At 49.0% G+C, this 27,691-nt stretch overlaps 2 protein-coding genes across 2 annotated transcripts in view; one reads left to right on the forward strand and one right to left on the reverse strand.

Annotated features, from left to right (window-relative positions):
• The window catches only part of LOC144730372 (C-Jun-amino-terminal kinase-interacting protein 4-like), a 90,040-nt gene extending 69,817 nt beyond the window's left edge, over positions 1 to 20,223 (reverse strand). Inside the window, 1 exon segment of the mRNA XM_078611145.1 lies at positions 19,587 to 20,223. Within this exon segment, the coding sequence (XP_078467271.1) occupies positions 19,587 to 20,057 (471 nt within the window). The 5' untranslated portion in view covers positions 20,058 to 20,223.
• The window catches only part of LOC144730373 (lysophosphatidic acid receptor 6-like), a 63,329-nt gene continuing 50,085 nt past the window's right edge, over positions 14,448 to 27,691 (forward strand). The window contains exon 1 of the mRNA XM_078611148.1: positions 14,448 to 14,487. The gene's annotated coding sequence lies outside the window, so the exon portion shown is untranslated. The remainder of the gene's footprint in view (positions 14,488 to 27,691) is intronic.

The following is a 27,691-nucleotide window of genomic DNA, read 5'->3' on the forward strand; positions in this document are numbered from 1 at the left end:
TCTCGCCACCGGAGCCCCTTTTAAATTTGATTTTTAATTAAATTAATTTCACTGAACACTTTTTTTTTTTACACAGCACGGCGGCAGTTGGATAAATGCTTTGAGCTCGACCTTGAAATGCAGAAATGCTTTTGCTGAAATTCTTCGTTGAACTTAATTCCGTGATCCGTCTTGCCGACGCCGGTTTTTAGATGAATGCCTTCAAACAATCGCAGTTGGGGGTTTTTTTCTTAACTGTCTTGAGAAACGTTGCAAAGTCAAATATTTTACATTCTCACATGTTCTGTGGTGCAAGTGAGTTTTTTGTATGTTTTATATATATAAATTATACAAGACAAAAAAGGCTGTCAGTTTGCACACCATGTGATCCGTAGCCTTCTCGCGCGTGTTTCGAAACACGGCACAAAGAACAGCGCGGCCTCTTCCCATGTGATCCATGCGCACGGCGTACACAAACACAACCAACAGGTAACGAAATGTGGGAATAAAACCGAGATGAACATTCAACAAATAGGAGTCAACTCAAGGCACTGTAGAATTCCCTGCAACGCAGTTGGGTCCAAAGGTATACAAGGCCTCTACCGAATAGTGTATGTACGCTCGTAAAACAAGACATTATAGTACAACGCGATGGTAATTCATTACAAATTACGCAATCGCGACTGTCATTTAACCTCGGGGTTGGTCCCTGCTACGAACTTTGCAACTGTTCTCCACCCTGTAGGAATGTTTATTTTTTCACGTTCTTTGATCTCCATTTCGCCTTTTCGCAGCGACCTGTGGTCATCTCCGTAGCTCCACAGGGGTAAGGCAAGGCCTCAGATTGGAACCCCTGTTTTTACACCATTCCTTCGGCATGCAAACATTTTCCCCAGAAAGCCACTGCAACTACTCTGAAGCCATTGGGGGAGATATGCACGTTTGAAGCTAAATTGAAAAAAAAAATTTGTATTAATTAACTTTGTGTTTAGTTTCTTGTCTTCCCCCCCCCCCACACCTCCGATTAGTACGGTTGGCAATGTATGGTGCGAAAGAAGTTTAACATACATAGAGAACAAAAGGCAAAAGTGCAGAACAGAAATTCTGTATTCACGGCCACTGTTGCCATCAGGGCCTCCACGAGAGGATGCTCTACATAGCCACTCCAGGTCGTGGTTGTGTGGGTCCATTAACTATTGTTGGTGTTATAAATTCCATGTTCATTTTAAACTAAACTATAAACTATGTTTCGATTTAAAGCTTTCGTGACTGCAGGGATTCATCTTCTTGGTTCTTTCGGTAAAGTCACGTAGAAGGGAAGTAATAAAATACTAAAAATAAAACACAATAAAATAATTCTCACGACGTTTCGGCCACAACGCAAGCAGCCGTCCTCAGGTGAAACCAGGTCTGTCGAGGCGACAGCGTCTGAATGAAACAGCACACGTGCTTGGAGCATATATATAAGCTGGGTTGGAAGGGGGGGGGAAAGGGCGCCTTGACAAAATAATTTGCATATCAAGAGGAATTTAGCATATTTATGGGAAATGAAGGTATGTGATTAGTCCTACTTATGTCCGTGCATTATGCAGGATTAGCAGCATCCAAGGAAGGGGATATGGGAAATGCAGGTATGTGATTAGTGCTACTTTGCCCGTGCATTATTTGCCCGTGCATTATGCAGGATTAGCAGCATGTTTTATTTTACCAGGTAATACTCACCGAGCTGTGTAGCTCTTTTTTACAGAAGCGATCTGGCCACAAATGATAGCTCGACGAAGTGGCTTATCACGTGGACCTTTATATCAGCCAAACACTCTAAACGCGTGTTTTTAAACGTGGAGGGAAAAACTGGAGGACCTGGAGAAAAATCCACGCGACCACGGGGAAAGAGACGTGCAAACTCTAAATAAACAGGCGTCAGGGTCAGGATCGAAACACGACCTCCTGTATACCAAGTGAGGTGGTTAACATCTTGCCACCTGACAGAACAGCGAGTTTAAACCAAACAAACGGTTATTGTCGTGAATAAAAGGCTTCATAGCCGACATCAAACACTGCCACCATGTCTGTTGCTGCAGCCGCCGTCGTAACCGAAGCTAACAAAGATCTCATGATCAATGAAGACGTTGCCTAAAAATGGCTGCGGAATATTTTGTGAAACAAACCATCGCTTTTTCTTTGTACAAGCCATTACGAAAAAATCCGTAGCGAAACATCGCAATATAATGGACTCACGCGCGACATGCACGAGTCCATTAATAAACATTCTGCCAGAGCGCAACGCTGGGGCGAATATCTCTTTGGCAGGGGTGGTTACCGATTTCTATCTCCATCATTGCTATACTTAATTTGTCTTTCCTTGGCCTTTGTCATTTTGGTACACCAGGCCACCATTGCAAACGAGACTTTTCCTGGGGTCTCGCCGAGTTCTCACCGGGTTATAAATTTGAAACTAACAACTAAACGGAACTTATACTGGTAGGAACCTCCTGGTTACACCAGCCCACAGGGGATTATGGTGTCCATCCGTCCGTCGTGCAGGGAGGGGCTGGGTGGGGAGGGGCTGGGTCGGGAGGGGCTGGGTGGGGAGGGTGGGGAGGGGCTGGGTGGGGAGGGTGGGGAGGGGCTGGGTGGGGAGGGGTGGGGCTGGGTGGGGAGGGGCTGGTCACCCCGTGGTGCCCTTATAAAACTCAACGTTTAACCTACTCACGCCGGCTTGTGCCCGCCCTCAGTCGGGCATATTTGCGGAATACACCACGCCGCCATTGACCCTGGCCATTGACCGAGCAACCCAACGTTCCTACCAGCTCCCTCCGCAGGAATGTGTTTTATTTTACCAGTTAAAGCTCACCGAGCTACATAGCTCTGTTTCAAAAGCGACCTGACCACCAATGATAGCTCAACGAAGTAGCTGACCATGTGGAAATTTATTGCAGCCAAATATGCTGAATGCAAGTTGTTGATTCTAAATGTGGAGGGTAGAAAAATGGAGGATCCAGAGAAAATTCCACACGACCACGGGGAGAACATGCACACTCCAAATATGCTGCCGTCAAGGTTGAGATCGAACCCACAACATCCTAAATATCAGGCGAGGGAGTCACCATCTCTCGCCACCCTGGCAAGCTGTGTAACATTTGCACTGCCACCCCTCCGTGTCCCCCACCCCCCCACCATGTGATGATGAAATCTCATGATTCAGGCTCACGATTCAATTCCACAAATCACTTTTTAAACACCGTGGTGGGTGCCATGGTGGCGAGATATTAACTCCCTCGCCTTCAATGCAGGAGGTCATGGGTGTGATCTCCGCCCTGACGATGCCTGTGTATTTGGAGATTGCACGTTCCCCCCGTGGTTCTCCGGTTGTTCCCTGCATATTGAGAATCAACATCGTGCGTTTAGAGTATTTTGCTGCTACACATGTCCACATGATAAGACACTTTGTTGAGCTATCATTTGTGGCCAGGTTTATTCTGAAAAACCGCTATGTAAGTCAGTCTGCCTTACCTGATAAAATAATCGCTTTAAAATTGTTTAGTTTTAAAATATAGAGGCCTCCACAGCAGATTGTCGCATGCAACCATTACATGCAATGTAAACGAATTAACACACATAAATTCTCACACGTAAGATTTGAAAGCATGCATTGCAAGTAAAAAAAAAATGCAATGTTTTTGTTAACAAGTTGAGTTGCAAGATTTTTTTTGAGAGGGTTTGTGCTGCCGTACACACTTATAATGGCCATTGTTTACAAATGCCATCAGTATTTTCAAAGTCCACACTACCCCACGCAGTGTGTTTTGATAATTTTACACTGAATTTATGATGCGTGCAGCAGCAGCCACAATGAATCAGCTAAAGGCTGGTGAACTGCCAGATTTAAAAAAAAAACCACTCACAACTGCCATCCTGAGATGCCCAAAATTAAATCTTACTTAGTAGGTTCTACAATTACCTACCAAATCACAAACATTTCATACCAATGTCCTCTTTGCACTACTTCAGTCTGGACTACCCACAAAAGGCAGTCCCCCACTGGACAGAGCGCAAACTGGTACAACTTGAAAGGGCAAAGTGTCTTGGTAGAGATTTCTTTATATGCCCAATAGAAGTTGAAAAGGCCATCCCCGTCATTCAGCTTTTATTGAGCAGATAGAAAAACTTGCAGCACCAAAACTTTTCCCACACAAGGTCATAAATATAAGTGAATCACCGTGGGTGGGTTGTTGCGTCCAAGATCTAACCCAATGCAGACGTAACAATGAGGATCCGGAAGGTTTTACACACCAGTCCGAGACCACGTCCTTCCAAGCCGCATGCAGTCATTTTCGCACGCTCGGTGGTAAAGTGAACATGCTGTACACAAGTCAGGTCAAACTACCTCTCCATACTCAAATATCAATATGACGAAGCTTACCTTTCAAATCGGACCACTGTTAATCTTCCACAATGTGGTACCTATTTTATTGATTCCAGAAGGGATGATGGGGTTGAGATGACCCACAAACTAGAAATTGAATTCGCAACCTCCTATGAGGCTAGCAATCTGTCACAGAACCCACCCTTCCTCTACTTGAATAACACTGCTACATATATGCATCACAACGTACCATATAAAGAGATCATTACAATGTCTGCGGTGTTTAAATGTCCTTGACGAGGAGTCCGAAAGCCATATTCAAGAGTTGTTGTAAAACAATATTTAATGCATGCATAGGTTACATTAGATTATATTAGGCAAACAAAAATTGCTTTGTAACTTTAAACTATGAATGATGCATGTTAAGCATGGGTGGAATGGGAACTAAGAAAGTTTTGAGGTCAACAGAGAAAGCAGATGGGTCCCTGGGGCAGACTGGGCACTGCGGTGGCTAGGAGATGTTCACTACCTCGCCGAGTATACAAGAGGTCGTGGCTTCGACCCCGATGCCTGCAATATATTTGTAGCTTGCGTGTTCTCCCCATGGCCACGTGTATTTTTCTCCGAGTCCTCCGGTTATTCCCTCCACATTTAGAAACGTGCATTTAGAGTGCTTGGTTGCTATAAATATCCACACGTAATAAGCCACTTCGTTGAGCTTTCATTTGTGGCCACGCCGCTTCTATATAGATCAGTGGCCCCTAACTCGTAGAAAAAATATAGTTTAGTCTGTTATCTTCACCGGACGTCGAAATGAGGCAGTATGTATGTTGAACTTATTTCACACCATGTGTAGCCAACTGCGCTTATCGGAGGTGCGAATCAGTCATGAGCAAACGAGTGCAGCCAGCTCTTTATGCATTATAAATGACAACATTTATAATTGTAATAGTCTCCTTCTCAGGGCGCTTAAATTAAACTCCCTGAAAATCAGTCAACCCACAAGCTAAGCGTATTCATGCTTCAAAATGTATTACGTTACTTCATCCATGAGTGACTCAGTGATTCACAGAGCCATTGCTCTGCCCCATGTCAGAGGGGTGATCCAGCCTATTAGGATCCTGGGAACATTTATTAAATTAGCTGGGAATTGTATGGAATGCATAATCGCTAATTCACAACATTTATGATCCACAATGTATTTATGCATGCAATAACACCTTTGTTAACATATATATTCATTGACAAGCGCTAAGCGCTGCCAAGCGCGTGAGTTCGGTCACGGAGATCCGTTCATGCAGCTTATGTCCCATGTGCTTCAAATAACGTGAGTGGGTGAGTTCGTGAGTGGGTGAGTGGGTGGCTGAGTTTGGGTAGGTGGATGGGTTTGGGTGGGTGAGTGGGTTTGGGCGGGTCGGTGAGAGGGTGGGTAGGTGAGCGAGTGAGTGGGCGAGTGGGTGGGTGAGTGGGTGGGTGGATGGGTGAGAGGGTGGGTGGGTGAGTGGGTGGGTGGGCGAGAGGGTGGGTGGGTGAGGGTGGGTGGGCGAGTGGGTGGGTGGGTGGGCGAGTGGGTGAATGGAAGAGGGCGAGCTACGTCCAATACTGTAACTTGGTTAACTTGGTTACAGTATTGGACATGCTGGATTGCATTTAATCAACAAGCCCTACCCCGTATCTGCTGAAGCTGAGAGTGGCTCTCCTTCAAAATCGAAATGTCACACTCATACTTTAGCAAATGCCATGGCACTTGCTCAGCATGCAGTTATGACTTCAGCCTTGTGAAAGTTCAGCGTAAAATTACTCATGCACAAGTATTGCACAACTTTACATTTTAAATATTCTTTGGGTCTTTCGGTAAAGTCACGTAGATAGGTTCAAAGAAAATAACAAAAAGCTACGATGTTTCGATCGCAACACAGGCGGTCTTTACCGAAAGTACCAAAGAATATTCATTCCTGCAGTCACGAAAGTTTTAAGTCAAGATTTAGATTTTACGTTAAACAAGCAAGCGGTTTGTGTATGATGGAGGGACAGCACGACACCTATCGCGTGACAGCACAAGTAGCGCGTGCGTGTGTTCGAACACGAGCGTGCAGGTGTAAGCGCAAGCACATGCCCTCCACCAATATCGACATCACAAACTTTGCACTTAGTGCACGTTCTAAAATGCCACTGTCAGACGTCCCACCTGCAATTGAGCCCTCATCGCCCCAAATCTTAAGATCCTTTCAAATGCTCCCATTTCAATCCACTAACCAACCACAAAACTGGCCATAAGAGTTATTTTTGTTGGGTTAGATCACGTAAATATAAATGTGTCGTTAAATCCGCCACCTCCAGACAGCCAATTAGTAAAGTTTGCCATGTAAACAAAACATGCCAATTCGTTACGAGTTCAGCACACCGGTGTGTTGGAGTGGTGGGCGGGTTTAACGACACATTTATATTTACGTGACCTAACCCCTTAAAAAACCTCTTATGGATATTGGTCGCAAAGGCGTACCACGTGTTAAACTCACAAGACTGCCGTCACTATATTCAAGATCCCCTGTGAGGACGTGCACCACCTTATCTCTCACCTCTCGATCTTTTTTCTCCCCGCAGCTCCAGAAACTAAGGCCGTCTGCCTCTGTTGAATCGCCCCAACCGGTGACAGCTGAATGGAGGTCTCTCTCTTCCTTGTCTACCGCCCCAGCTAAGTTATTTGGAACTCCCTCATGCTGCCGATAGCCTGCAATGTCAAACCCTCTTCCCACTGTTCAAGCCTTGGCTCAAGCCTGGCCTCTCCTCCTCCTCCGATGTCGTTGACCGACGATCTCCCTTCATCATTTGTACTCCACCATTGCCTCCTTGCCGCCGATCATCGACTCTCCACCCGGTGTTTGTCCACAATTTTTATACGTCCGCATCTCGAGATGCAGTTGCGTTTGCATGATACACAAGTCAAAGTTGTATTGTTTAAATAGACCCCCTTAATTGCCGGCATATGTGACAAATGGGGTGCGTGTCCCACTTGAACTGCAAAAAAAAGACAGACTGTTGGGGCAAGTGCTGTTAGCGAGCACATATGAAAGCTGGCATGACACACAATGGGATGGGTGGCCAGCACCACGCCCCCGGCTGCCTTTGTCTCCCTAGTTGCGAAGTTTACACACTGCACCAGGTATTCATTTGAGGCCGAGTCGACCTGATCGAGACCCAGGAACGGTTCAGATAACCGTCACTGGTGTTGGTGGCCTTGAGCGGGAATCGAACTTGGGTTGCCGGGTTCGTAGCACAGCGCGCTAACCACTAAGTTACCTCTCCCCCACACTGTAACCGCACCGCATGTTGCTGCTTTGGCGGGTCCCTGTACGCCAGTGGCAACAAGAAAAACTTCCATTTCACATTACAGTGTAACTGGCCAAGCTCAATCCCCTACTGAGCCCCAGTCCCATGACACTGTAGCTGAAGAGGTCAGATTAACGTTTCCTATTCAACGTCGAAGTCCGTTAAATGCCACAGGGGCGAGCGATGTAAGCTTAAGACGTTTTATTGGCATGCCAAGCCTGGGTTATATACGCTCCCATTTCTGATTACTATCGAAAATCCATATGGATTCATCATCATCCAGCTGGCTGAAGACCACCCCAAGCCGTCACCAACTGTCATGATCCTGCAATTTAATAATTCACCGTGGCCTTGCATACGAGCAGGACTAAGATCTTCGTAACAAATCAAAGAGCAGAATACACGGTGCATTTCAGCGTCGCAAAAATGCGGCCCGTTACAACAGACGCAGGTGCGTTGCAGCATGTGCAACTGAAAAACGATAACCACGCCACTCGAAATCATGAGGCTTGGAACACCGCAGATGTCAAGGAACCTCCAATGAAGAGACAGAAAAGTAAAATTGGAGTACCAAGGAACAGCGATTAAAAACATGAACAGGGTTTTTTTATTTTGTAATCCAGCAGTGGGCTGAATGTGACTTGAGATGATGCATATTAGGAAGACTCAAGTCCAAGGGAAATTGCTCATTGTATGCTGAACTCTTTTCGCACCGTACGTGGCCAACTGTGCTAATCGGAGGTGTGCAAGCACGGGGGGGGGGGGGGGGGTACAAATCAAGGCCGTAATTATAATAAAAATTGGGGGGGGGACACATCCCCCCCCCAATATTCAAATATGCTCAAAATGTCCCCGCCAATATATTGCTATAAAATAGATTTCTGTTTATATGATTGTGGTTATGGTTGTACTTTATTAGTCCCTAATCTCTGCCATTACATACAATGAAACAAGAAAATGCAAAAAAGAAAAAACAGAGCAATGCAATACAATACACTATTAGACATTATTGTAAAAAAGAAATAAAAAGTCCATCCTATGTGTTAGTGATTTTTTATAAATATTTTAGGCAGGAAACTCGTTTTCAAATTTATAATTATTTTCTGGGGGAGGACCCCCAGACCCCCTGAAAGATTTGGTCCCCCCCAATGTTGACTCCACGGCTACGGCCTTGGTGCAAATGAAGTCAACACAAGAAGCAAAATAAACACACACAAAACCTCGAGGTCAGCAGCAAAGGTGGCAGGTCATTGTAGAGGTCATTCTTCTAGAAACAAGCACCGTACTACAGTGTTGCACCAAACTTTCAACTTCAGCGAAAAACATTGGAATTAGTACAGTACTGAACTGACCACGAAGCTACCTCTGCCATCTAACGACACTGTTGAGTCAAACGAAATATTTAATTTCCTCAGTAAAACCTTTAAAAGAGATTAGTTTAATCTAGCAGAAAAGAGTTTCCGTCACTGGCAGGATTAATGAGCGGGGGTAAAAAACGCCCCAACGATGTTATGTAATGAAGGCCCTTGGTAAATCAAAGTACAAGCTTGATGTTAGAACACCGCCGCAAAACTCTAAGACACACGTGAAACAATTGCACCCAACGTGACGCAATAGGCTCGAATTTCATGTCAGGCAAGGGCACTTCACCAGAACCGAAGGAAAGCGGAGGGAGTTCAGCCGACATAGTTTGGAGACCAAAATGAACACGGTGGCGCGATGAACACCACCTGTGGTATTTGAACGTTCACGACGACGCTTTTGAAATTACGGCAAAAGCCCGATACATTATGCGGGTAGTCGGGGGGGACATGAAGGACACTCACGTTATAGGTTACTACCACGTTATAGTGGAACATGCGTGAGTCTCCGCGTCTCTCGTGTGAACCTGTGTGTGTGTGTCTCTACATGGCTCGGTCATGGAGCCCGCATGCCCAGCCACCTCATGCCTAAACCAGCTTTTGTTCCTTGGCTGGCAGTTGTTTTCGATGGACCATGCAGTGCGTACCAACAGCAGGCCAGAGCAACATTCTTCGTCAATGTGCACAGTCCTGATTTGTGTCCTGCCACAGATGGGGCACCTTCTGTACAGGAGCCCCACCGTGCGATCCCAATGGATGTTTTTTGCACTCTCATGTGGCCACGCAGCGCTCTGAAAATTCCAGAGCAGTTCTGCGAAGTGTCAGACAGAACTGAATGTTCTCAAAAGATAGCGGCATCCTCCGAAATGTATCGCACAAAAAGCCACTGTGCGCGGCATCACCATCCTAGGCGGTCACATCAAATTGAAAAGCATCAGTGTTTGTTCCCTTTCACCGGCTATAACCTCAACCCTTTGTTTCACAGCGTTTGCCCGACAGGCGGTATACGGTTTCAGTTCATTCGTTTCCACCTCCCCACGCAATTATTTCCACCGTGTCAACTGCGGTGGGTAGAACCCAAAACTTCCGCCGCAATTGTACGCGGCTTCTTAAACCGGAGCGATGCGGTCGCTTCTCTTCGAAAGATGCCCCCCGAGTTTGCTCAGCAACAGCCGGTTCCCGTTTTCAAGAGGCACCTGGCTTATACAACGGCTACAAGCAGAGTCGGGCTTTCTCCCTTCGGGCAGTCTTTCTGAACAAAGTGTCCACGTGCCATTTCAGTTTTTATTGGCTTCACACTCTCGCTCAACAACAGCAGCGGAGCGAGAGACACAGAAGGGCATTGTGGATTCCCTTCATTCTTAAAAAAAAATCAACTATTTGAGAAGCCGTGCTCTCGAAACGTCCCATCGTATTTGCGAACCAAGTTTCTTCGAGTAACTTTTCTCGGTCACCGAGTCAGCAGACTCTCGCTACTGGAGGTGAATGGGTTTCAAATGCCACTTCCACTGTGGAAGAATCATCACATGTGTTTCTACAGGGTGGTCTAGACATCTTGTGACCCACCATTTAACTCTCTTAAAATTAATTAAAACGTTGTGTGTAAGGTTTATTTAAAACAGAAATGAATAACGCAAATGAAAACAACTTTTAGAGTCAATTAATTGGGAGTCGCAAGACATCTGGACCAACCATCCTGTACATTGCACATGCAGGCATGAAGGCGTTTCCCAGATGGAACGAACTGCAATTTCCACAATGCTCGCAACATCTCCACCAATCAGAAAGCTGAACGATCCGGCTCAAAACCAATATAGGGCTTTCTGATTGGTGGAGATGTTTTGGGCTCACCCCCAGCCAAAAAAAATACTGTTTGAATGTTAGAAATGTCCGAGACGTCTCTCTCGCTACGCCTTAGTTTTGCTTCACACGACCGAAACTTAAACATTGTGAAGCAACAGATTAACTTTTTTTCCCACAACCCCATCCCTCTGATGAAGTGAACCCTTTGGGGGCCACGACCCAAAGTTTGGAAACTGCTCGTTTTATCCCTTTTATGGACAGTGTGGAATAAATAACACACACTTGCTGAATAACAGGTTGGAGAACAGGGGTGTCCAAGAATGTTGCATTGAGGATGGATCGACTACAGTACTGTGCTTTGCGCCACTGGGAACATCCACCATACACACGTGACCGCACGTACTCTACACATGCGTATATCATTAGCGGCATCAGTCATGGACAAAACAACGCGCAAGTATGAAGTTACGAATAAAAGTTTGACCACAACTAATTTAAAGTTGCATCTGATGTTAAAGAGACATTCAAACAACGTAGAAAAATTTATACGACAGAAAATGTAATGTATTCAGATAATTTGAATGGTAGCACGATAGGAGAGCGATGTTTTCTCAAGGAGTATGAGAGACAGAAGAGCACGATAGAAAAGAGACGCGCAAAGCCAAAAGCGTACGTGCAACAGGGCAAGTCCTCGCTTAACGCGCGGTGTTCACACTTTAACACGTTTTCGCTATCACGCGGTTCTTCCATTTGGGAAAACTTTTCGCACGAGGGATGCATCCGTCAATAATGCTAAACACGCATCGTTTCAACGCTGAATGTGCACCGTTATAACTCGGTTTCTGAGCGGTCGATGACAAACGACTTTCTTGAGCTGCACGGCCGAGCGGCGTGATACCATACGCGGAATGATGCGGTAATGCGGCGGCGTACCCTCAGTTATTTGTCCCGCCATCTCACTGCGCGTGTGCTTAGTACTTCGAATCTCGCCAAACTTCACCGTTGCATCATATATGGGGAATTGTTTTCGCTTTACAAGATTTTTGCTGAACGCGACACGTTAACAAGAACGCACCTACTGCGTTAAGCGAGGACTGCCTGCTTATTCATCCGCTACAAAGCTCGAGCCCACCAGGCTCCAAATGCAAGCTTGGACGAGGTAGCAAAACGCAACGAGTCCCAGACCACACCAAATGCAAGACACGATTCCTCAACAAAACTGCACGTTAAAGTGTAACTATCGAAACGTGGGGTAAAGATCGAAAAGTTACAAATCACATTTGCAAATGCGGTTGTATCCAGCACTAACCTTTTGCTTCAGAATATTTTTTTTAAAGGAACATTTATGATGTTAAGGGAGGAAACAGGGTTGTTCCAAAACGTCGGTGCTGCGACGTGCAAAGGCTGCGTCGTCACCAATTCCGATTCTTTTGGGATAGTTATGGGCGCCTTGGCTCTTGGCATTTTAGGTGCCCATTGGAAAGCATAGTAAGATAAAATGCAAACTATACTTAATAAATCTGTCATGTACATTTTACCCTGGATGATTTCAACTAGATTTTTTTGAAACCGACATGGGGCCTGCAATACTGAATCTCGTTTTTTAACCCGACTTTATTTCAACCAGCGAGGAAGGGAAAGACATAATCAACGCTCAAACCGTAATTGGCTGGAATTGCACCAAATAAAGTCGAAATAACTCTAAACTAATTTTGATCAGCGAAAGCACCCTGGGGCAATGGACTGGGTTTAAAAATCACCTTACGATTATCACTGTCATATTATTCACTCATTTGGTCTCAATAAAATTGGTACAGCACCATTTTTCTTAGAAGCCAACGGGCAGAGACCGACTTCTACCAAGGTTACACGTAAATACATTTCGCCACTTGGCTTAAGGCCACCAAGGCAGACGGATATGACCCAATTCGAGCTTGAGCAGGGAGACAATCCGCGTATTATGAATTGTGTTTACAAGGGGGTGATTAAAAGGGCCCGTGACCTGACATAGAAAGCAACGGCTGACGCTTCAAGCAAGTTATTTTTAAATGCAGCCCCCTTAACAAGCAAGGCAGTAGGGTACTTAGATTACTCAAGGCTAATAATCCCCCATCTGGAATAACTCTGCACACCACTCCTTGATCTTGGAATGCGATGGGGACGATTCTTCCCATTTGCCTCCCAAGTCCATATGGATTTCCTGTGGGGCGATGCCATCCTTGTTTGCAAGGTAGAGTATTGTGTAATCGATCTCAGCTTAGTTATCTCAACGTTACACTTAACGCACATGAGATCATTATAAACACTCGTAAGAAAGAAGACTTTAATCTATTGCTCTGAAATGTGGCAATTCTTTAAAGTGGTCTACTCATAATCGGACACTCAATAGTTGTTGTGGTACCACTCGTACGTCTGACCACAGAACTTTTGGTGACCCCTTGCATTTTGGGAAATTCTTCACAGCAAAAGGAAGTAATTTGTCCTTTAAAATATACTATACTAGCTGTACTACCCGGCTTCGCCCGGGACTTGGAATCACCACACCCGGCCGCCTTTGTCTCCCCAGTGGCGATGTTCACACACCACAACAGTTACTCGTTTGAGGCTGAGTCGACCTAGGGGAGGCCCAGGACCGGTTCAAATAATCGTCACCGGTGGTGGCCGTGAGCGGGAATCGAACTCGGGTTGCTGGGTTCATAGCGCTGCGCGCTAACCACACTACAATGCGTTACGCTTCCACATTCGCGGGTCACGTGACAGATTTGACGTCACAGCTCACTTGCTGTGCAAAAAATAAATGCATTATTGAGCTCCCCCCCCCAAAAAAAAACACAGAAGTGTATTTTTATAATTTTTGCATGGTGTACAGTCTTGTAAAGTACCCACATGGCAAATTTTCAGTTTGTTGCATGTCGGGAAGTACGCTAAACATTTTGAACAGACACACATTCACAACTTTGCCTTTTATATATATGGAGATGAACTGACAAATACTGCACTCAATGAAAAAGGACTATATTTGGGGATGTAAATGCTTCCTATCTTTAAAACAAAAATGGAGCACACTAAGCATATTACGTATTTTGGTTCATTTATTTTTCCCAAAACACATCCGACATGGGAATTCATCATCAATTTAACAAGCAAAGCAGCCCACGGTGGAATTCCTGCATCCAGCAGTCGTAAACCCTGTACGCCCAGGTTTGACATACAACCTTAATTACGAGTTGGTAAAAATTACAGCACATACTCAATATCGTAGTTGCATTTTTCTCTGAGAATACTTACAACATACAAAACCATCATCCTTGCCCATGTGCCACACCTGCTCTCCTACTCTTGGTTATACACAAAACTGCCGTGTGCGTGGTTTGCGCTGGGGTGGCGAGATGTGAACTCCTTGGCCTGGTATACAGGAGGGCATAGGTTCGATCCCGAACCTGATGCTTCTATATTTGTGGTTTGCATGTTCTCTCCCCGTGGTCGTGTGGATTTTTATCCAGGTCCTCCGGTTTTTCCCTCCATATTCAGAAACATGCGTTTCGAGTTATTCTTTGGTTTTTTCGGTAAAGTCACGTATAAAGATAAAATAATAAATTAAATAATAGCATACGACGTTTCGATTGCAACACAAGCAATCATCATCAGGTATAATGAAATAGCGACATAGAATCTAACCAGAAAACTATAGACAGACATATAAGCAGACAGATATCACCAAGATACATAGAGAGAGCAACATGTCAATGAGTACGAAGGGACGCGTAGTAAAGTACGCAGGCTTAGAGGGAGACAGAACACACTAAATTAAATAACCTAGCAAAGTATCGAAATGTTATGTAAAACGACACAGAGAGTCGGTCAACACACAATTAACGCATAGCCTGGTCGATTACGTATTTCAAAGATTGCTAAGTTAGAATTTAAGTGTGAAAATTCCAAAGAGAGACAAAACATAAAAACAAGAGGAACGGAGACACACAGACAGAGCAGAACCTAAGAACGATAAAAAACGAGTGTAGACAGAAACAATTACACTAAATATACAGGCAGAGAGAGAGAACAAAAACCCAGAGAGAGAGAAAAAGGTAAACTTGGAACTTCCCCGTAGAAGTGGTTCAATCTTAATTTTGGAGCTTTCGAGTATTTGACTGCTATAAATCTCCACGTAAAAAGCCACTTCGTTGAGCTATCATTTGTGGCTAGGTTGCTTCTGAAAGAACTTCGGAAAAAGAGCAGTGGGCCTTACCTGGTTAAATTTTTTTTGTTTCTAGTGTTTCAAATAGTTTTATAAGGGGGTGTTCCTCCAGGATATAGATGTACATCCACTTTGGCTCTACACGTGGACTCAATTATTTTACAAAAGCTGTGGCATGCAATACGCTAACAGTATGTCATCACTGTGGTGAATGTGAACACAATAAAGACAAATATGTTAAGCAATGCTTTCTTGCCCCATTTCTGTGTGATCACCACTAACGTACGATGCTATTGCTATCGCAAGGTGACAATGTCCCAAGAGGAACATGTTAGCAGGGAGACTTTGAGATTATGTACGTTGAACTTTTTGCGCACAATACATAACCAACCGTGCTAATCACTGTGCGATTATCCAAAGCACACACACAAACTCTACACTGCAAAAGAAACCAAGATTCACTGCTCAAGAAAACTATGAACAAACCAGAGCTCAAGCTAACAACTCACGCTGATAATAAACTCAAACGGCATTGCAGCCAGAAGTCAGTACCTTAATCATTATCGGCCACGATCAATCCATTGCAGGATGAAGGCCATCCCAAGCCATCACCGCGTCTCACAGACCTGCAATGTAACAATCCACCTAACACACCTGACTGCCACTCCCATCATTATCCTTGACCCACCGTCCCTTCCACCCACGACGTGTCCTGCCCAAGACCCGCTTACTTTTATTAACAGTGTGAATTATGCCATTCACCTGCACGTGTCCCCCTCATCCATGTGTTCCTCTTCATGGCTGTCAATGTAATTACAAACATTTCATCTCTCCGTGCCTTAATACTTGATTTTCTGAATTGCTACACAGAATCCGGGTTAAAGAAATGGATGCAACCAACTTGATTTAACCTACAGTGCACTCACAGGATTGGCTTCCATGTGCACATACGGTGCGAAAGAAGTTCAACATACATACAGACAACATTGAAGCCACCGTCCCTGTAAAGTTCGGTATTCTCCAAGCCAGCAATTCCAAGTACTGTAGATTAAATTTTCTTCAATGTACTTCGATTTACAATGTATTGTTACTGCTCTAAAGTATTAACCATTACTTATTAATAATTATTAAACCTTCAAAAGTGCTGTTTGTTGCTGGTCGCTAGTCATTTGGAACTTTGGGTCTGTGCTCAGCAACCGTGATCTAAAATAAGATACCAAGAGACTGCTGTTGATTTCATACGTAGGCTTCCACAATCAACATTATGATTAATGATGCTACTGTTGGTGTGTGTCTACAAGTCACTGGGTACCTAGCGTCTTGTGCCGAGTACACCAATACAACCGATTTTGGAAAAGGCACGACCATAAATCCATTTAAGTATGCATGTTCAACTTATTTCGCCGCGGTACACAGCTAACCGTGCTAATCAGAGGTGCCGAGATTGCTCATTGGTATAATATGCGGGCGTGTTGCCCACATTACTATACATTTTATAAGCCACGAAGAGAGATTACCCAAAGCCCACACACGAACACACGTCCACACCAATGCCACACGCTGCGGCCACAGCATGCACGTGGAAGGCCACAAAAGCCACACAAAAGTCACGACAAAAAACAAAACGAGGCACACCGCTGCCATTCCCATACCCATCAACATTGCTGACAACGAAGCAATGCAAACTCTGATACCGGGGCACACAAAACTGCCTTCTCCAGCAAACAAATCTGAACAAAAAATATTTGTTCTGGATTCTCACAATTACGGATTATTTACTTGCCACCAACAACTCTGAAACCGGCTTCTAAAAAAAAACATTCACTGTCAACAAGCTATGAATGAGGATGCCTGCAAAGGTGGCGATATAGTTTAAAAAATATTCTGTTGGTTGCAAGTGATTTAGAGGTGATTTATATATATACCTGCAAGTATATACAATTATATATCTGCAAGTCTATACTTGCACAGATACATATATATACCTGCAAGCGATTTAAATATGCTGCTGTTCGCAAGTGATTGAAACGTCTTCGTAATGTAGTGTCAGCAAAAAAAAATCAGCTGTACAGCAGTTGCAGGTAGGAGTCTTTGAAAGCGACAACACGTGTACAATAGCAGCACGTGACATGCACACGCACACCTATGACACACACGCACACACACACGTCAGCATGAACGACTTGGAAGTAAAACCAAGGCAGCAGCAGCAGTATCTTCCTGTCTCTCCTGAGCCTGGGTTGGCCCCTCTTACTCTCGCTTCGTGCGTGCCACGTGCATTACCGCTCTTGTCTCTCTCCATCTGCCCACGTTCTCGGATTGAGAGTCACCTTGTGTTGAACCTCACTCTCACACCTCTCTCACGGGTCCCCCACCAACCCCACCACGTCTGCTCGCCCTGCCCAACACCAGCCCCCCCCCCTCGAATCTGACCTCAACAATCACGATCAGAATTGGCCAAACAAACATCACGACGTAAGATCCTCCTGACAAAAAAACAAGTAATATTTTTTTAAACTTTTTTTTTTAAAACACACTTTTATGAAATGTACTAGTAATGTAAGAACTCCACGACTCCAGGAAGTGGCCCCGAAGCTTGCCATAACGCATGGGGACCGTGGCCAATTACAGCCAACGTCAGTTGAGCGTGGACAATTAGACCCAAGCCGAAACATAGCATAAAACTAAATAATGTTTAAAAATATGTTTACATTTTTTATGATAGCATATAGTATTGTCATAAGTATACCAAGTTTGCAGTCGATACCACATTGCGAAGTGGTTAAAATTTAGTTACAAGATTTGAGGATACAACAACAACAGACAGTGAGTGAAATGAAAGCGTGTAAAAACAGTCTTGACTCAGTGATTCGGCACCTTCGATTAGCACGGTTGGCTACGTACGGTGTGAAAGAAGTTCAACATACTTGCATACAGGCTTTTCTGGATAAAGGGTATTCTAATAGTCTTCTCGACTTCCTCATAGTTCTCAAGCCATCTCGAAAACACTCCTCCGTCTGCACACTCTGCAATATCTTCTAGATTAGTTACAGTATTTGGCTGCTATATATTTACACGTGATAAGCCACTTCCGTTGAGCTACGATTTGTGGCCAGCTAGCTTCTGAAAAATAATCTAATATAGCTCAGTGGGCCTTACCTGCTAAGGTAAAACATAGTTTAGTTTTATTTTTGTTTATATTTTTTAAGTGATGTGTTTACCTTTCCTATACTTTACACTCCTATCGTATTTTTGTATTGTTTATTGTAACTTTCTCACCTATCGCTGCTGGCCATCTGTGAAAAAGAGCTTTACAGGATTCCTCCAGTACAAATACATATTCTGATTCTGAACTCACGTGCTACTTTCATCCACTTCTTCCCGTCACCCTGTCCCCACAATCCCCGTTTCTCGACAGCTTCCACTCAAGAGGGCAACAAGATTTCTTAATCTGTCCTTCACACAGACCCGTCAACTCCATCTCTCATCCTGCACGTTCTCTCTCCGTCCTACCACGCTGATCCATCACCGCACGCACTCCATCTCTCACACACTGCCGCCCCCTGCGATGCCTCCATTCACTCCTGTAGCACACACACTCTCTCTCCGTGTCTCACTCAATGTGTCCATCTCTCAGTCACTCCATCTCACTCCTCCCCGTGGCCACCCTCACCTCCTCGGCTGTCACACTCACTCTCTCCACGTCTCAACGTGTCCATCACTCACTGCTCCCCGTGCCACTCCTATCACACACGGACTCTCTCCACATCTCCCTCATCCCTCACCTAACTCCACGTCTCACTCATCCCTCACCCAACTCCATCTCTCACTCACTTTCCACGTCTCACTCATCCCTCACCCTCACCTACTCCACAGTCTCACTCACTGCTCACCCACTAATCCCTCACCAGGTCTCACTCACCGCTCACCCACTCCTCACCCACCACAGTCTCACTCACCCACTCCTCTCCCTCCACAGTCTCACTCACAGCTCACCCACTCCTCCCTCACCACAGTCTCACTCACCGCTCACCCACTCCTCTCTCTCCACACCTCACTCACCGCTCACCCACTCCTCTCTCACCACTTCTCGCTCACCCACTCCTCTCGCTCCAGTCTCACTCACCGCTCACCCACTCCTCCCTCACCACGACTCACTCACCGCTCACCCACTCCTCCCTCACCACAGTCTCACTCACCGCTCACCCACTCCTCCCTCACCACGACTCACTCACCGCTCACCCACTCCTCCCTCACCACAATCTCACTCACCGCTCACCCACTCCTCTCCCTCCAGTCTCACTCACCGCTCACCCACTCCTCCCTCACCACAGTCTCACTCACCGCTCACCCACTCCTCTCCCTCCAGTCTCACTCACCCACTCCACTCACCGCTCACCCACTCCATGTCTCACTCACTCACCACGCCTCACTCACCGCTCACCCACTCCATGTTTCACCCACTCCACGTCTCACTCACCGCTCACCCGCTCCATGTCTCACTCACTCCCCACGTCTCCCTCATCCCTCACCGCTCACCACCCCTCACCTCCTCGGCCTGCCTGCGCAGCGTGCGCTCCCGCTCGTACTGCGTGAGCAGCTGCTCGTTGTCTTCCCGCAGCAGCTCCAGCTCCACCTGGCGCTCCTGGCCCTGCGAGGCGGCCGCGTCCAGGGCCTCGAGCACGCCGACCACGAGCGGTACGAGGTCCCGCAGCACCGCCTCGCCGTGCTCGCCCATGAGGCGCTCCAGCTCGCGGTAGACGCCCTCCGCCATGCCCGACACGCGGGCCGACACGCCGGCCGGCGGGGCCTCCTCCTCGCCAGAGTCCTGGTACACGATGCTGTTGCTGCCTCCGCCTCCACCGCCCTCGTCACTCTCCTCCATGGCTTGGTTGTTGGAAGGAAGGAGGGAATTACGATGGTTGTTTGAAACCCCCCGTGTGTCTGTCTGTGTTGTTGTTTTGTTGACGTCTGTGTATCTGCTTGTTGTACTTGTACCTGCCCTGCCTGCCTCCAGCATTAATCTCCCGCTCGTCGTGTTTTATAAGAGGGCGGCATGCGGAGGCTTGGGGTCGGACCGCCTCCTCCTCCAACCACTACGACTGTACGAGACGCGCTACCACCACCATCGCCTCCTCCTCCTCCTTGTCGCGTCCACAGCGCCACGCGCCTCCCGCTTCTCGCTCCAGCACCGCCCACAAATAACATTGCCCCTCCCCCCTCCGTCGTGACCCCGCCCACAACGCACATAGCCCCGCCCACAACATCGATAGCCCCGCCCACTATAATCTAGCCACGCCCACCAATAACTCTGTCTTGACTGACTGCATCGTCAAAAACAAAGCCCCCCCCCATCTCCCCCAACACTTCATTGGCTCTACACCAGCCGGGCACATAAAATGCTCCCATTAAAATCGATTTCTCTCGTTTATCAATCAATAAATCTTTATTGTATTGCCCTCAATAAAGTGAGCATCAGTTCAGCAGAACGGTACAAGGGGGCATCGAATCAGAATCTGTATTTATCCTGGAGGAATCCGATGAGCTATTAAGCTCTTTTTCAAAGATTTCCAGTAGGGGCACGTGGTCAGAACAATACGCCAACAAACAATACAAAACACGAAAGCAGTGCAAAGTATAGGAAGGGTAAGAACATCACTTAAAATAAGTAATATTTTTAAAACACTTTTTTTAAAACACGCTTTTATGTACCGTACTGGTAATGGAAGAACTCCACGACTCCAGGAAGAGGCCCCGAGGCTTGCCATAACGTATGGGACCGTGGCCAATTACAGCCAACGTCTGTTGAGCGTGGACAATTAGACCCAAGCCGAAACATAACATATGCAAAATAATGTTTAATTTTTTTATTATTATAAATATAGTATTGTCATCAGTATGACATAAGTATACCAAGTTTTCAGTCGATACCACATTGGGAAGTGGTTAAAATTGAGTTACAAGATTTGAGGATGCAACAATGACAACAACAGAGTGAGTTAAAAGAAAGCGTGTACAAATAACTTTTATTTTACCAGGTAAGGCCCATTGAGCTGTATAGCGTTTTTTTAGAAGCGACCTGGCCACAAATGATAGCTCAACCAAGTGGCTTGTCATGTGTGGATATTTATAACAGCCAAATACTTTAAACGCGTGTTTCACGGAGCGACAGGGCATAGCAAACAGAGACCCGTCAAGACCTCGGCGGCTAACACTGAATGGGCAAAATAAATCGCAACCGGGCGCAACGAATAGCAGAAGAAAGTAGTAAATAAAATAAACAAACACATTCCTGCGGAGGGAGCTGGTAAGAACGTTGGGTTGCTCGGTCAATGGCCAGGGTCAACGGCGGCGTGGTGTATTCCGCAAATATGCGCGACTGTGAGGGCGGGCACAAGCCGGCGTGAGTAGGTTAAACGTTGAGATTTATAAGGGCACCACGGGGTGACCAGCCCCTCCCCACCCAGCCTCACCCCCCACCCAGCCCCACCCTCCCCACCCAGCCCCTCCCTCCACGACGGACGGACGGACACAATAATCCCCTGTGGGCTGGTGGAACCAGTGGGTTCCTACCAGTATAAGTAGAGTGTGAATAGACGACATGTCTTGCACAGAGCACAGGTGTTGAAATAATTATTAAACGAATGGTTGCTTTTCGATTATTTAATTGCTGCAAATGTCTATTTATAATTTGAATTAATTAAGCTTTCATGATCTCCGTCAAGGAGCACAAACCATCACGCGAACTCCGTCCATTCTCGTGTCAGCGGCTTTTGGCTGCTCGCCGTCGAACAAAGGCAACGGTCACCGCCTCTCACGCTTTCAGATGTGCTTCAGCGGCCGTCTGGAACGCTCTTCCTTCTGATATTAGGCCACTGGAGCTACGCATTTGAAGTGATCCAGATTGAAAACGTATTTCTTTAGAACTGCTTTTTGTGTGTGTGTAGTTTGTTGTCTTTCCACCGCACCTCCGATTAGCGCGGTTGGCTACGTAAAGATACATCATAAACTGTGCTGATGTTGCCATTCCCTCATCAGTCCCGTGCCGCACGTCGGTGTCGGATCAAGGTGGGGTTTGATCTCTTGACCCTTGTGCTCACGGAGCGGATTTCGAAGTGATGTGGTGCCACAGCGACGGGGCCGCTCGGCCGAGCCAGGGAGCCGCCCGGCTTCCACCGCCGCACTGCCCCCCATCACCCCCCCCACATAAACACGCACCCGCACCCACGTAGGGCCTCGTGGTCGGGTCACCTACCCTGAGTTTTCACCCGAGGGCCCCCTAGGGGGGTTACCCCACGGTTTCTCAGGGCCAGGGAATTGGACAGGACCCTTCCCAGGCCAAGTAACACTGCGGCGCCGTGGGCGGATTTGAGATCGCACGACCACGGCGAGCTCAGAGAGCCCCGCAGTTAGAAACGCATACAAACACAAACACGGGTCAGCAAGGCAGATAGCTGGGATCAGGACCCGGGACGACTGATTGGTCGAAAGTTCAAAGGCCGGCGGGATCGCAAAAGAGCGGGAAATCCTAGGCTCAGGATTGGTCGAGAGACCAAGGCGGTCGGGACGGGGGCGCCTAGCCTTTGATGTGAATAGTTTAAAAGAAAACGCAGGGGCAGTAGGGAACTCTCTTCTTCTGGAGTTTGGACACGGGGTCAGCGACGAAGGAGTCATCGGGCGAGCCGCTAGATTGTCTGCAGGACGATCTGAGCGCCGCAAGGTCACCAAGGACTACAGACGGTATCGTGTTGCGCGCCTTACAACACCTCAGAGCGGAGGGTAGGATCCGTAGGAGAGGGTTAGTTCGGGGTAAGGACGAGTAGGAAAGCGGTTTAGCAGAGAGCGCAGCATAGAATAGGGCTACACGGCACCAGAGTGTGGGTTAGAAGCGCCTTGCTGTCCCGCACACACACACGGGTGGCTCGGTTGGTTAGCAAGGGCTAATAAAATCTCGAGCGTAGTAACAAAACCGTGTTGTTGGGTGTTTTTGGAACGTGGTATTAGCGTGCACTGCATTCGCGAGTGTGTGGTCGTTGTACGCATAAAGGCCGTGGTCTCTGTACGATTGTGCGGGTACGGAGGTGTGTGCGTTAACGCCCGGGGAGAGCACTTTTGGTGTGTTGGCGTGACTACGCAGCCGTGTGAGAGGAGAATCGTCCTTGTACGATATTTGTGTTGACGTGCACGCGCGAGTGGGGGAGGGGACGAGTCGTCGTGTCGGCGTGTGCCCCGCTTGCGTGCGCTCGTTACTTGCGTAAGCTCTCGGCGTGCGTAATCGGCGTGCCCAAGGTGCGCGATCGTAACGTGGGCGGCCAGCGCGGCGCAGAGCGGCGCAGGAGTGGGTATCGCGTGTGGAGCTGTATGCGTGTGTGCGCGCACGTTCACGACGTGTGTAACACAGGTGCGCGATCCTAACGTGAGTGGTCAGGGTTGGGTGAGTGCCGTGCAGAGCTGTGTGTGGGTGTGCGCGTGCGTGGTTATCCATGCCTGCTACGCGGACCCGCGGTGGAGGGGAATCCTCGGGTGACGGCTCCCACACCCTGGGTGAGGAGCCTAGCGGCGGTTCGCTTAGCAGCGGGGGGGCGATTGATGATGTTAGTCCGGCCGTTAGTATTATCGAGGGAGGGATCTCGGGGGCTAGCGACCCACACAAATTGGTGTCGGAAGCGGTACGGACCCCCGCGTTACCTCACGCTAAAATAAGACTGATATTTACCGGCCGGGGGGCCCCTTCGTGGAAGGCATTCGCCCGCAATCTCTTAGGGGCCAAGGAAATTAATGGATGGACGGACGCGCAGGCAGTACGTCAACTTAATATGAATCTTGATGGGCGGGCAGCCGATTTTGTAGAAGCGTTACCCGCGAGCGCACAGACACAGCTAGAGGAGCTGATGCGCCGACTCGATCAGCGTTTTGGCACGCGTGACGAGGAGGAAGCAAAATCGGCCTTAGAGGCGCGCCGTCGCCAACCTGGCGAAGATCTCCGTGATTACGCCGAGGATGTGCGCGAGTTAACAAAGATCGCACGCCCGGGGTACGCAACTGAGGTTATTGAGGAACTGGCTGCCGAGAAAATCCAGCGGTACCTGTCTCGCACGGCGTGGTGGCAGCCAGACATGAGCTGCCCACGTCTTCCCTTTAACACCCTTGTCGAGCGCGCACGTAAGTGTGAAAGAATTCACAGCGAACGCGCGCAGCTCCGGGGGCTGGGACGAGAGCGCGCCATTGCGAGCCTGCTCTCGGAAGACGAGGAGGAGGAACAGGAGCTCGCGAGGACGGTAAGGGGCCGGGAAAGAGAACCTCCAGTGTCCCGCGAGACAACCCCGGGATGGGTTGCCGGTATACAAACGGGTATAAAGGATGTCTCCGGCCAGATAACCCAGGTACGCGAGGAAACGAACAAAAATATGACCCAATTGCAATCCTCCGTTGAGACCATCCGATCTGAAATGGGGGACCTACGCGCCACGGTGGGAGGGTTATCTGGGAGGGTAGCCCGACTAGAGGCGGAGGGTGGACAGCGGCGTAATGGGGGGGGAGGGAGTGGGCGGGGGGCCCACTACGGAGCCGCCCCCCCTCCCCGGGCATGTTATATGTGCGATCGCCGAGGGCATCTAGTGAGAGACTGTCCTGAAATCACCCGAGCTAGGCAGGCGCGGGGGTTAAACTCCAACGCCTCCTAGTGAGCGGACCAACTAGGGGTGCAATCGACGCGGTCCCGATACAAATAGACGGTAATGGTAATAATGGCGAGCGAGTGATCTCCACACAGGTTCCAACAACAACGCCCACGGAAACGGTGACTCCTGGCGACTGGCTACGGGAGCTGGTGGCGGGGATCACGGGGGCCACGTCGCTGGTGGAAGGGGAGGTACACGGAGTGCGTACCCGAATTCTGCTGGACACGGGGGCGGTGGCCTCGCTCGTGAGCGCAGCGCACTGCAGCGCGATCGGGGTCGACGTGCGTCACCTGCAGGCACCGGACCGCGCGCTGCACACGGCGAGCGGAGCCGGAATGGGGCTGCTGGGGAGAGCCACCCTAGAGGTCCGCATAGGAAACCAGGTGTGCACACAGGAATTCTACGTTTCGAGTGTGTTGTGCCACGAGTGCATTGCAGGAACGGACCTCCTGGAAAAGTTGGGACTTAACGTACAGCCCCGGCAACGATGCGCTACGGTGGAGGGCAGCGGGGAGCGGATTCCGTTCCTAGGACAGGAGCCGAATCGCCCACGCTTCACACCCGTGGCCGCTACGCTGGTGTCGGCCGTCACCATCGGGCCTCTCGCCGAGATGCTGGTGCCAGTAGCAACCCTCTCCACCGACCCAACCCACCGACCATCGGGCGAGGTAATGCTGACTCCTCACCCGGAGTTGGCATCGCGATACGGGGTGGTAGGGTCAGCCACACTGGTAAACGCAGATGGGGGCCGGCTGTTTATACGTGTGTTTAACCCACACAGTACCCCGGCAATGATACGACGACGCACCCCGGTAGCCACCGTACACCCCCTGCACGCTCGCCACTCGAACGACTCGGTGTTCGCACTCTGGGCGGAGGACCCTGGCCGCCCCGAGGACAGCCAGGATCTGGCCTGGCGGGTCGGCCCGACCCCCCGAGCCGAGATTGTTCCCCTGCAGGATGCGTTACATGTGCCTTGGGCAGCCTTACCTAAGGGGGAGGCCGATCAGCTGCGCGGGTTATTGCGGGAGTACGCCGACGTGTTCAGTGAGCACGATTCGGACGTGGGCCGGACCGACCTGGTCAAGCACCAAATTGACACAGGTGCAGCCCGACCCATCAAACTCCCCGCATACCGAGTGGGCGCGCCTGAACGGACCCAGATCAAAGAGGCAGTCACGGATATGCTACGCGATAACATAATCCAGCCCTCCGCGAGCCCTTGGTCTGCCCCGGTGGTACTGGTAACGAAAAAGGACGGATCGACTCGGTTCTGCGTTGATTACCGAAAATTGAACGCAGTCACCCTCGGCGACGCTTTTCCCATCCCACGCATCGACGACACCTTCGACAGTCTCGCAGGAGCGCGGTATTTTTCCACCCTCGATCTGGCGTCCGGTTACTGGCAGGTGGAGATGACGGAGGAGGATCGGCCAAAAACAGCATTCACCACCCCGATGGGCCTGTTTGAGTTTCGAGTGTTGCCGTTTGGACTCACTAACGCGCCCGCGACGTTCCAGCGGTTGATGGAGTTGGTGATGCGGGGCTTGCAGTGGAAACAGTGCCTGATTTACCTGGACGACGTAATAGTGTTCAGTAGGTCGCTGTCCGAACACTGGTCCAGGCTGCGGGAAGTATTCCAGCGACTGCGAGCAGCCCATCTCAAGCTCAAGCCACGTAAGTGCTACATTGCGCAACGCGAGGTGGGGTACCTCGGACACCGAGTCAGCGAGGCAGGGGTGAGCACCGATCCCGAGAAGGTGCGTGCCGTAGTGGATTGGCCGCGGCCGAGGAACCTGACGGAGATCAGGTCATTCTTGGGACTCGCCACTTATTACCGTCGATTTGTAAAGGGATTCAGTGAGATTGCACGCCCCCTCACCCAACTCACCTCCCCTAAGAACCCCTATCAGTGGTCGGAGGCCTGCCAGACGGCTTTCACCACACTCAAAGACCACCTCACCCACACCCCCACCTTGGCTTTCCCAGATTTCACCACCGATTTTATTTTGGACACTGACGCCTGCAGCAGTGGGCTGGGCGCGGTGCTGTCGCAAGTGCAGGGTGGGACGGAGCGGGTCATCGCATACGCCAGTCGGACCCTGAGCGGGGCCGAACTGAACTATTGTGTAACCCGTCAGGAACTGTATGCTGTAATTTTCGCGTGTAAACAGTTCCGACCGTACTTGTACGGCAGGAAATGTCGTGTGCGCACCGATCATTATGCACTGCAGTTCCTCCTTACATTCAAGGAACCGCGGGGGCAGATGGCTCGATGGCTGGCGCAGCTGCAGGAGTACAACCTGCAGATCGAGTACCGAGCGGGGCGAACACACGCGAACGCGGACGCCTTGTCAAGACGGCCCGCGGTGCGCGCTGAGACGAGGGAGGGAGACGCCTGCCCGTGCTTCACGGGGGGACGCTGCCGCCAGGCAGCAGAACCCAAGGAGCGCGCGGAAACTAAACTCCCCCCCCCGAGAGAGAGTGCAGTGTGCGCCGCAGGAACCCCTGCAGAAGGAGCCCGGGGACAGACGGATCATCCCACCCCAACCGGGCGGATCCAAGAGGATGTCGGCTGCGCCTTCCCGGGCTTGGACGACGAGCAGCTGCGACAAACCCAGCAGCGGGATCCGGATCTGGCGGCGGTGGAGGCGGCACTGCGAGAGAGGAAGGATGCACTACCAGGGCCCTGGAGCGGTTTGTATGCCCGGTTGTGTGTAGAAAACGGGGTGGTGAGGGAACTGGCCGACGCTGGGCAGCCGGGGTGCATCTGCGTTCCCGCCCATGTGCGGCCCCAACTACTACGACTGGTACACGACCACCCGCTCGGGGGCCATGATGGGGAACGGCGCACCCGGGAGACTCTGCGTCGCCAGTATCTCTGGCCTAAATTAGCGCAAGATGTGGCCGCCTGGGTGCAGGGCTGCCGGGCCTGTCAGCAGTGTGGGCAAAAGCCGGCGAGGTACCAGGTACC

Source organism: Lampetra planeri, chromosome 35 (genome assembly GCF_965212315.1).
Source record: "Lampetra planeri chromosome 35, kcLamPlan1.2.h2, whole genome shotgun sequence".
Taxonomy (NCBI): domain Eukaryota; kingdom Metazoa; phylum Chordata; class Hyperoartia; order Petromyzontiformes; family Petromyzontidae; genus Lampetra; species Lampetra planeri.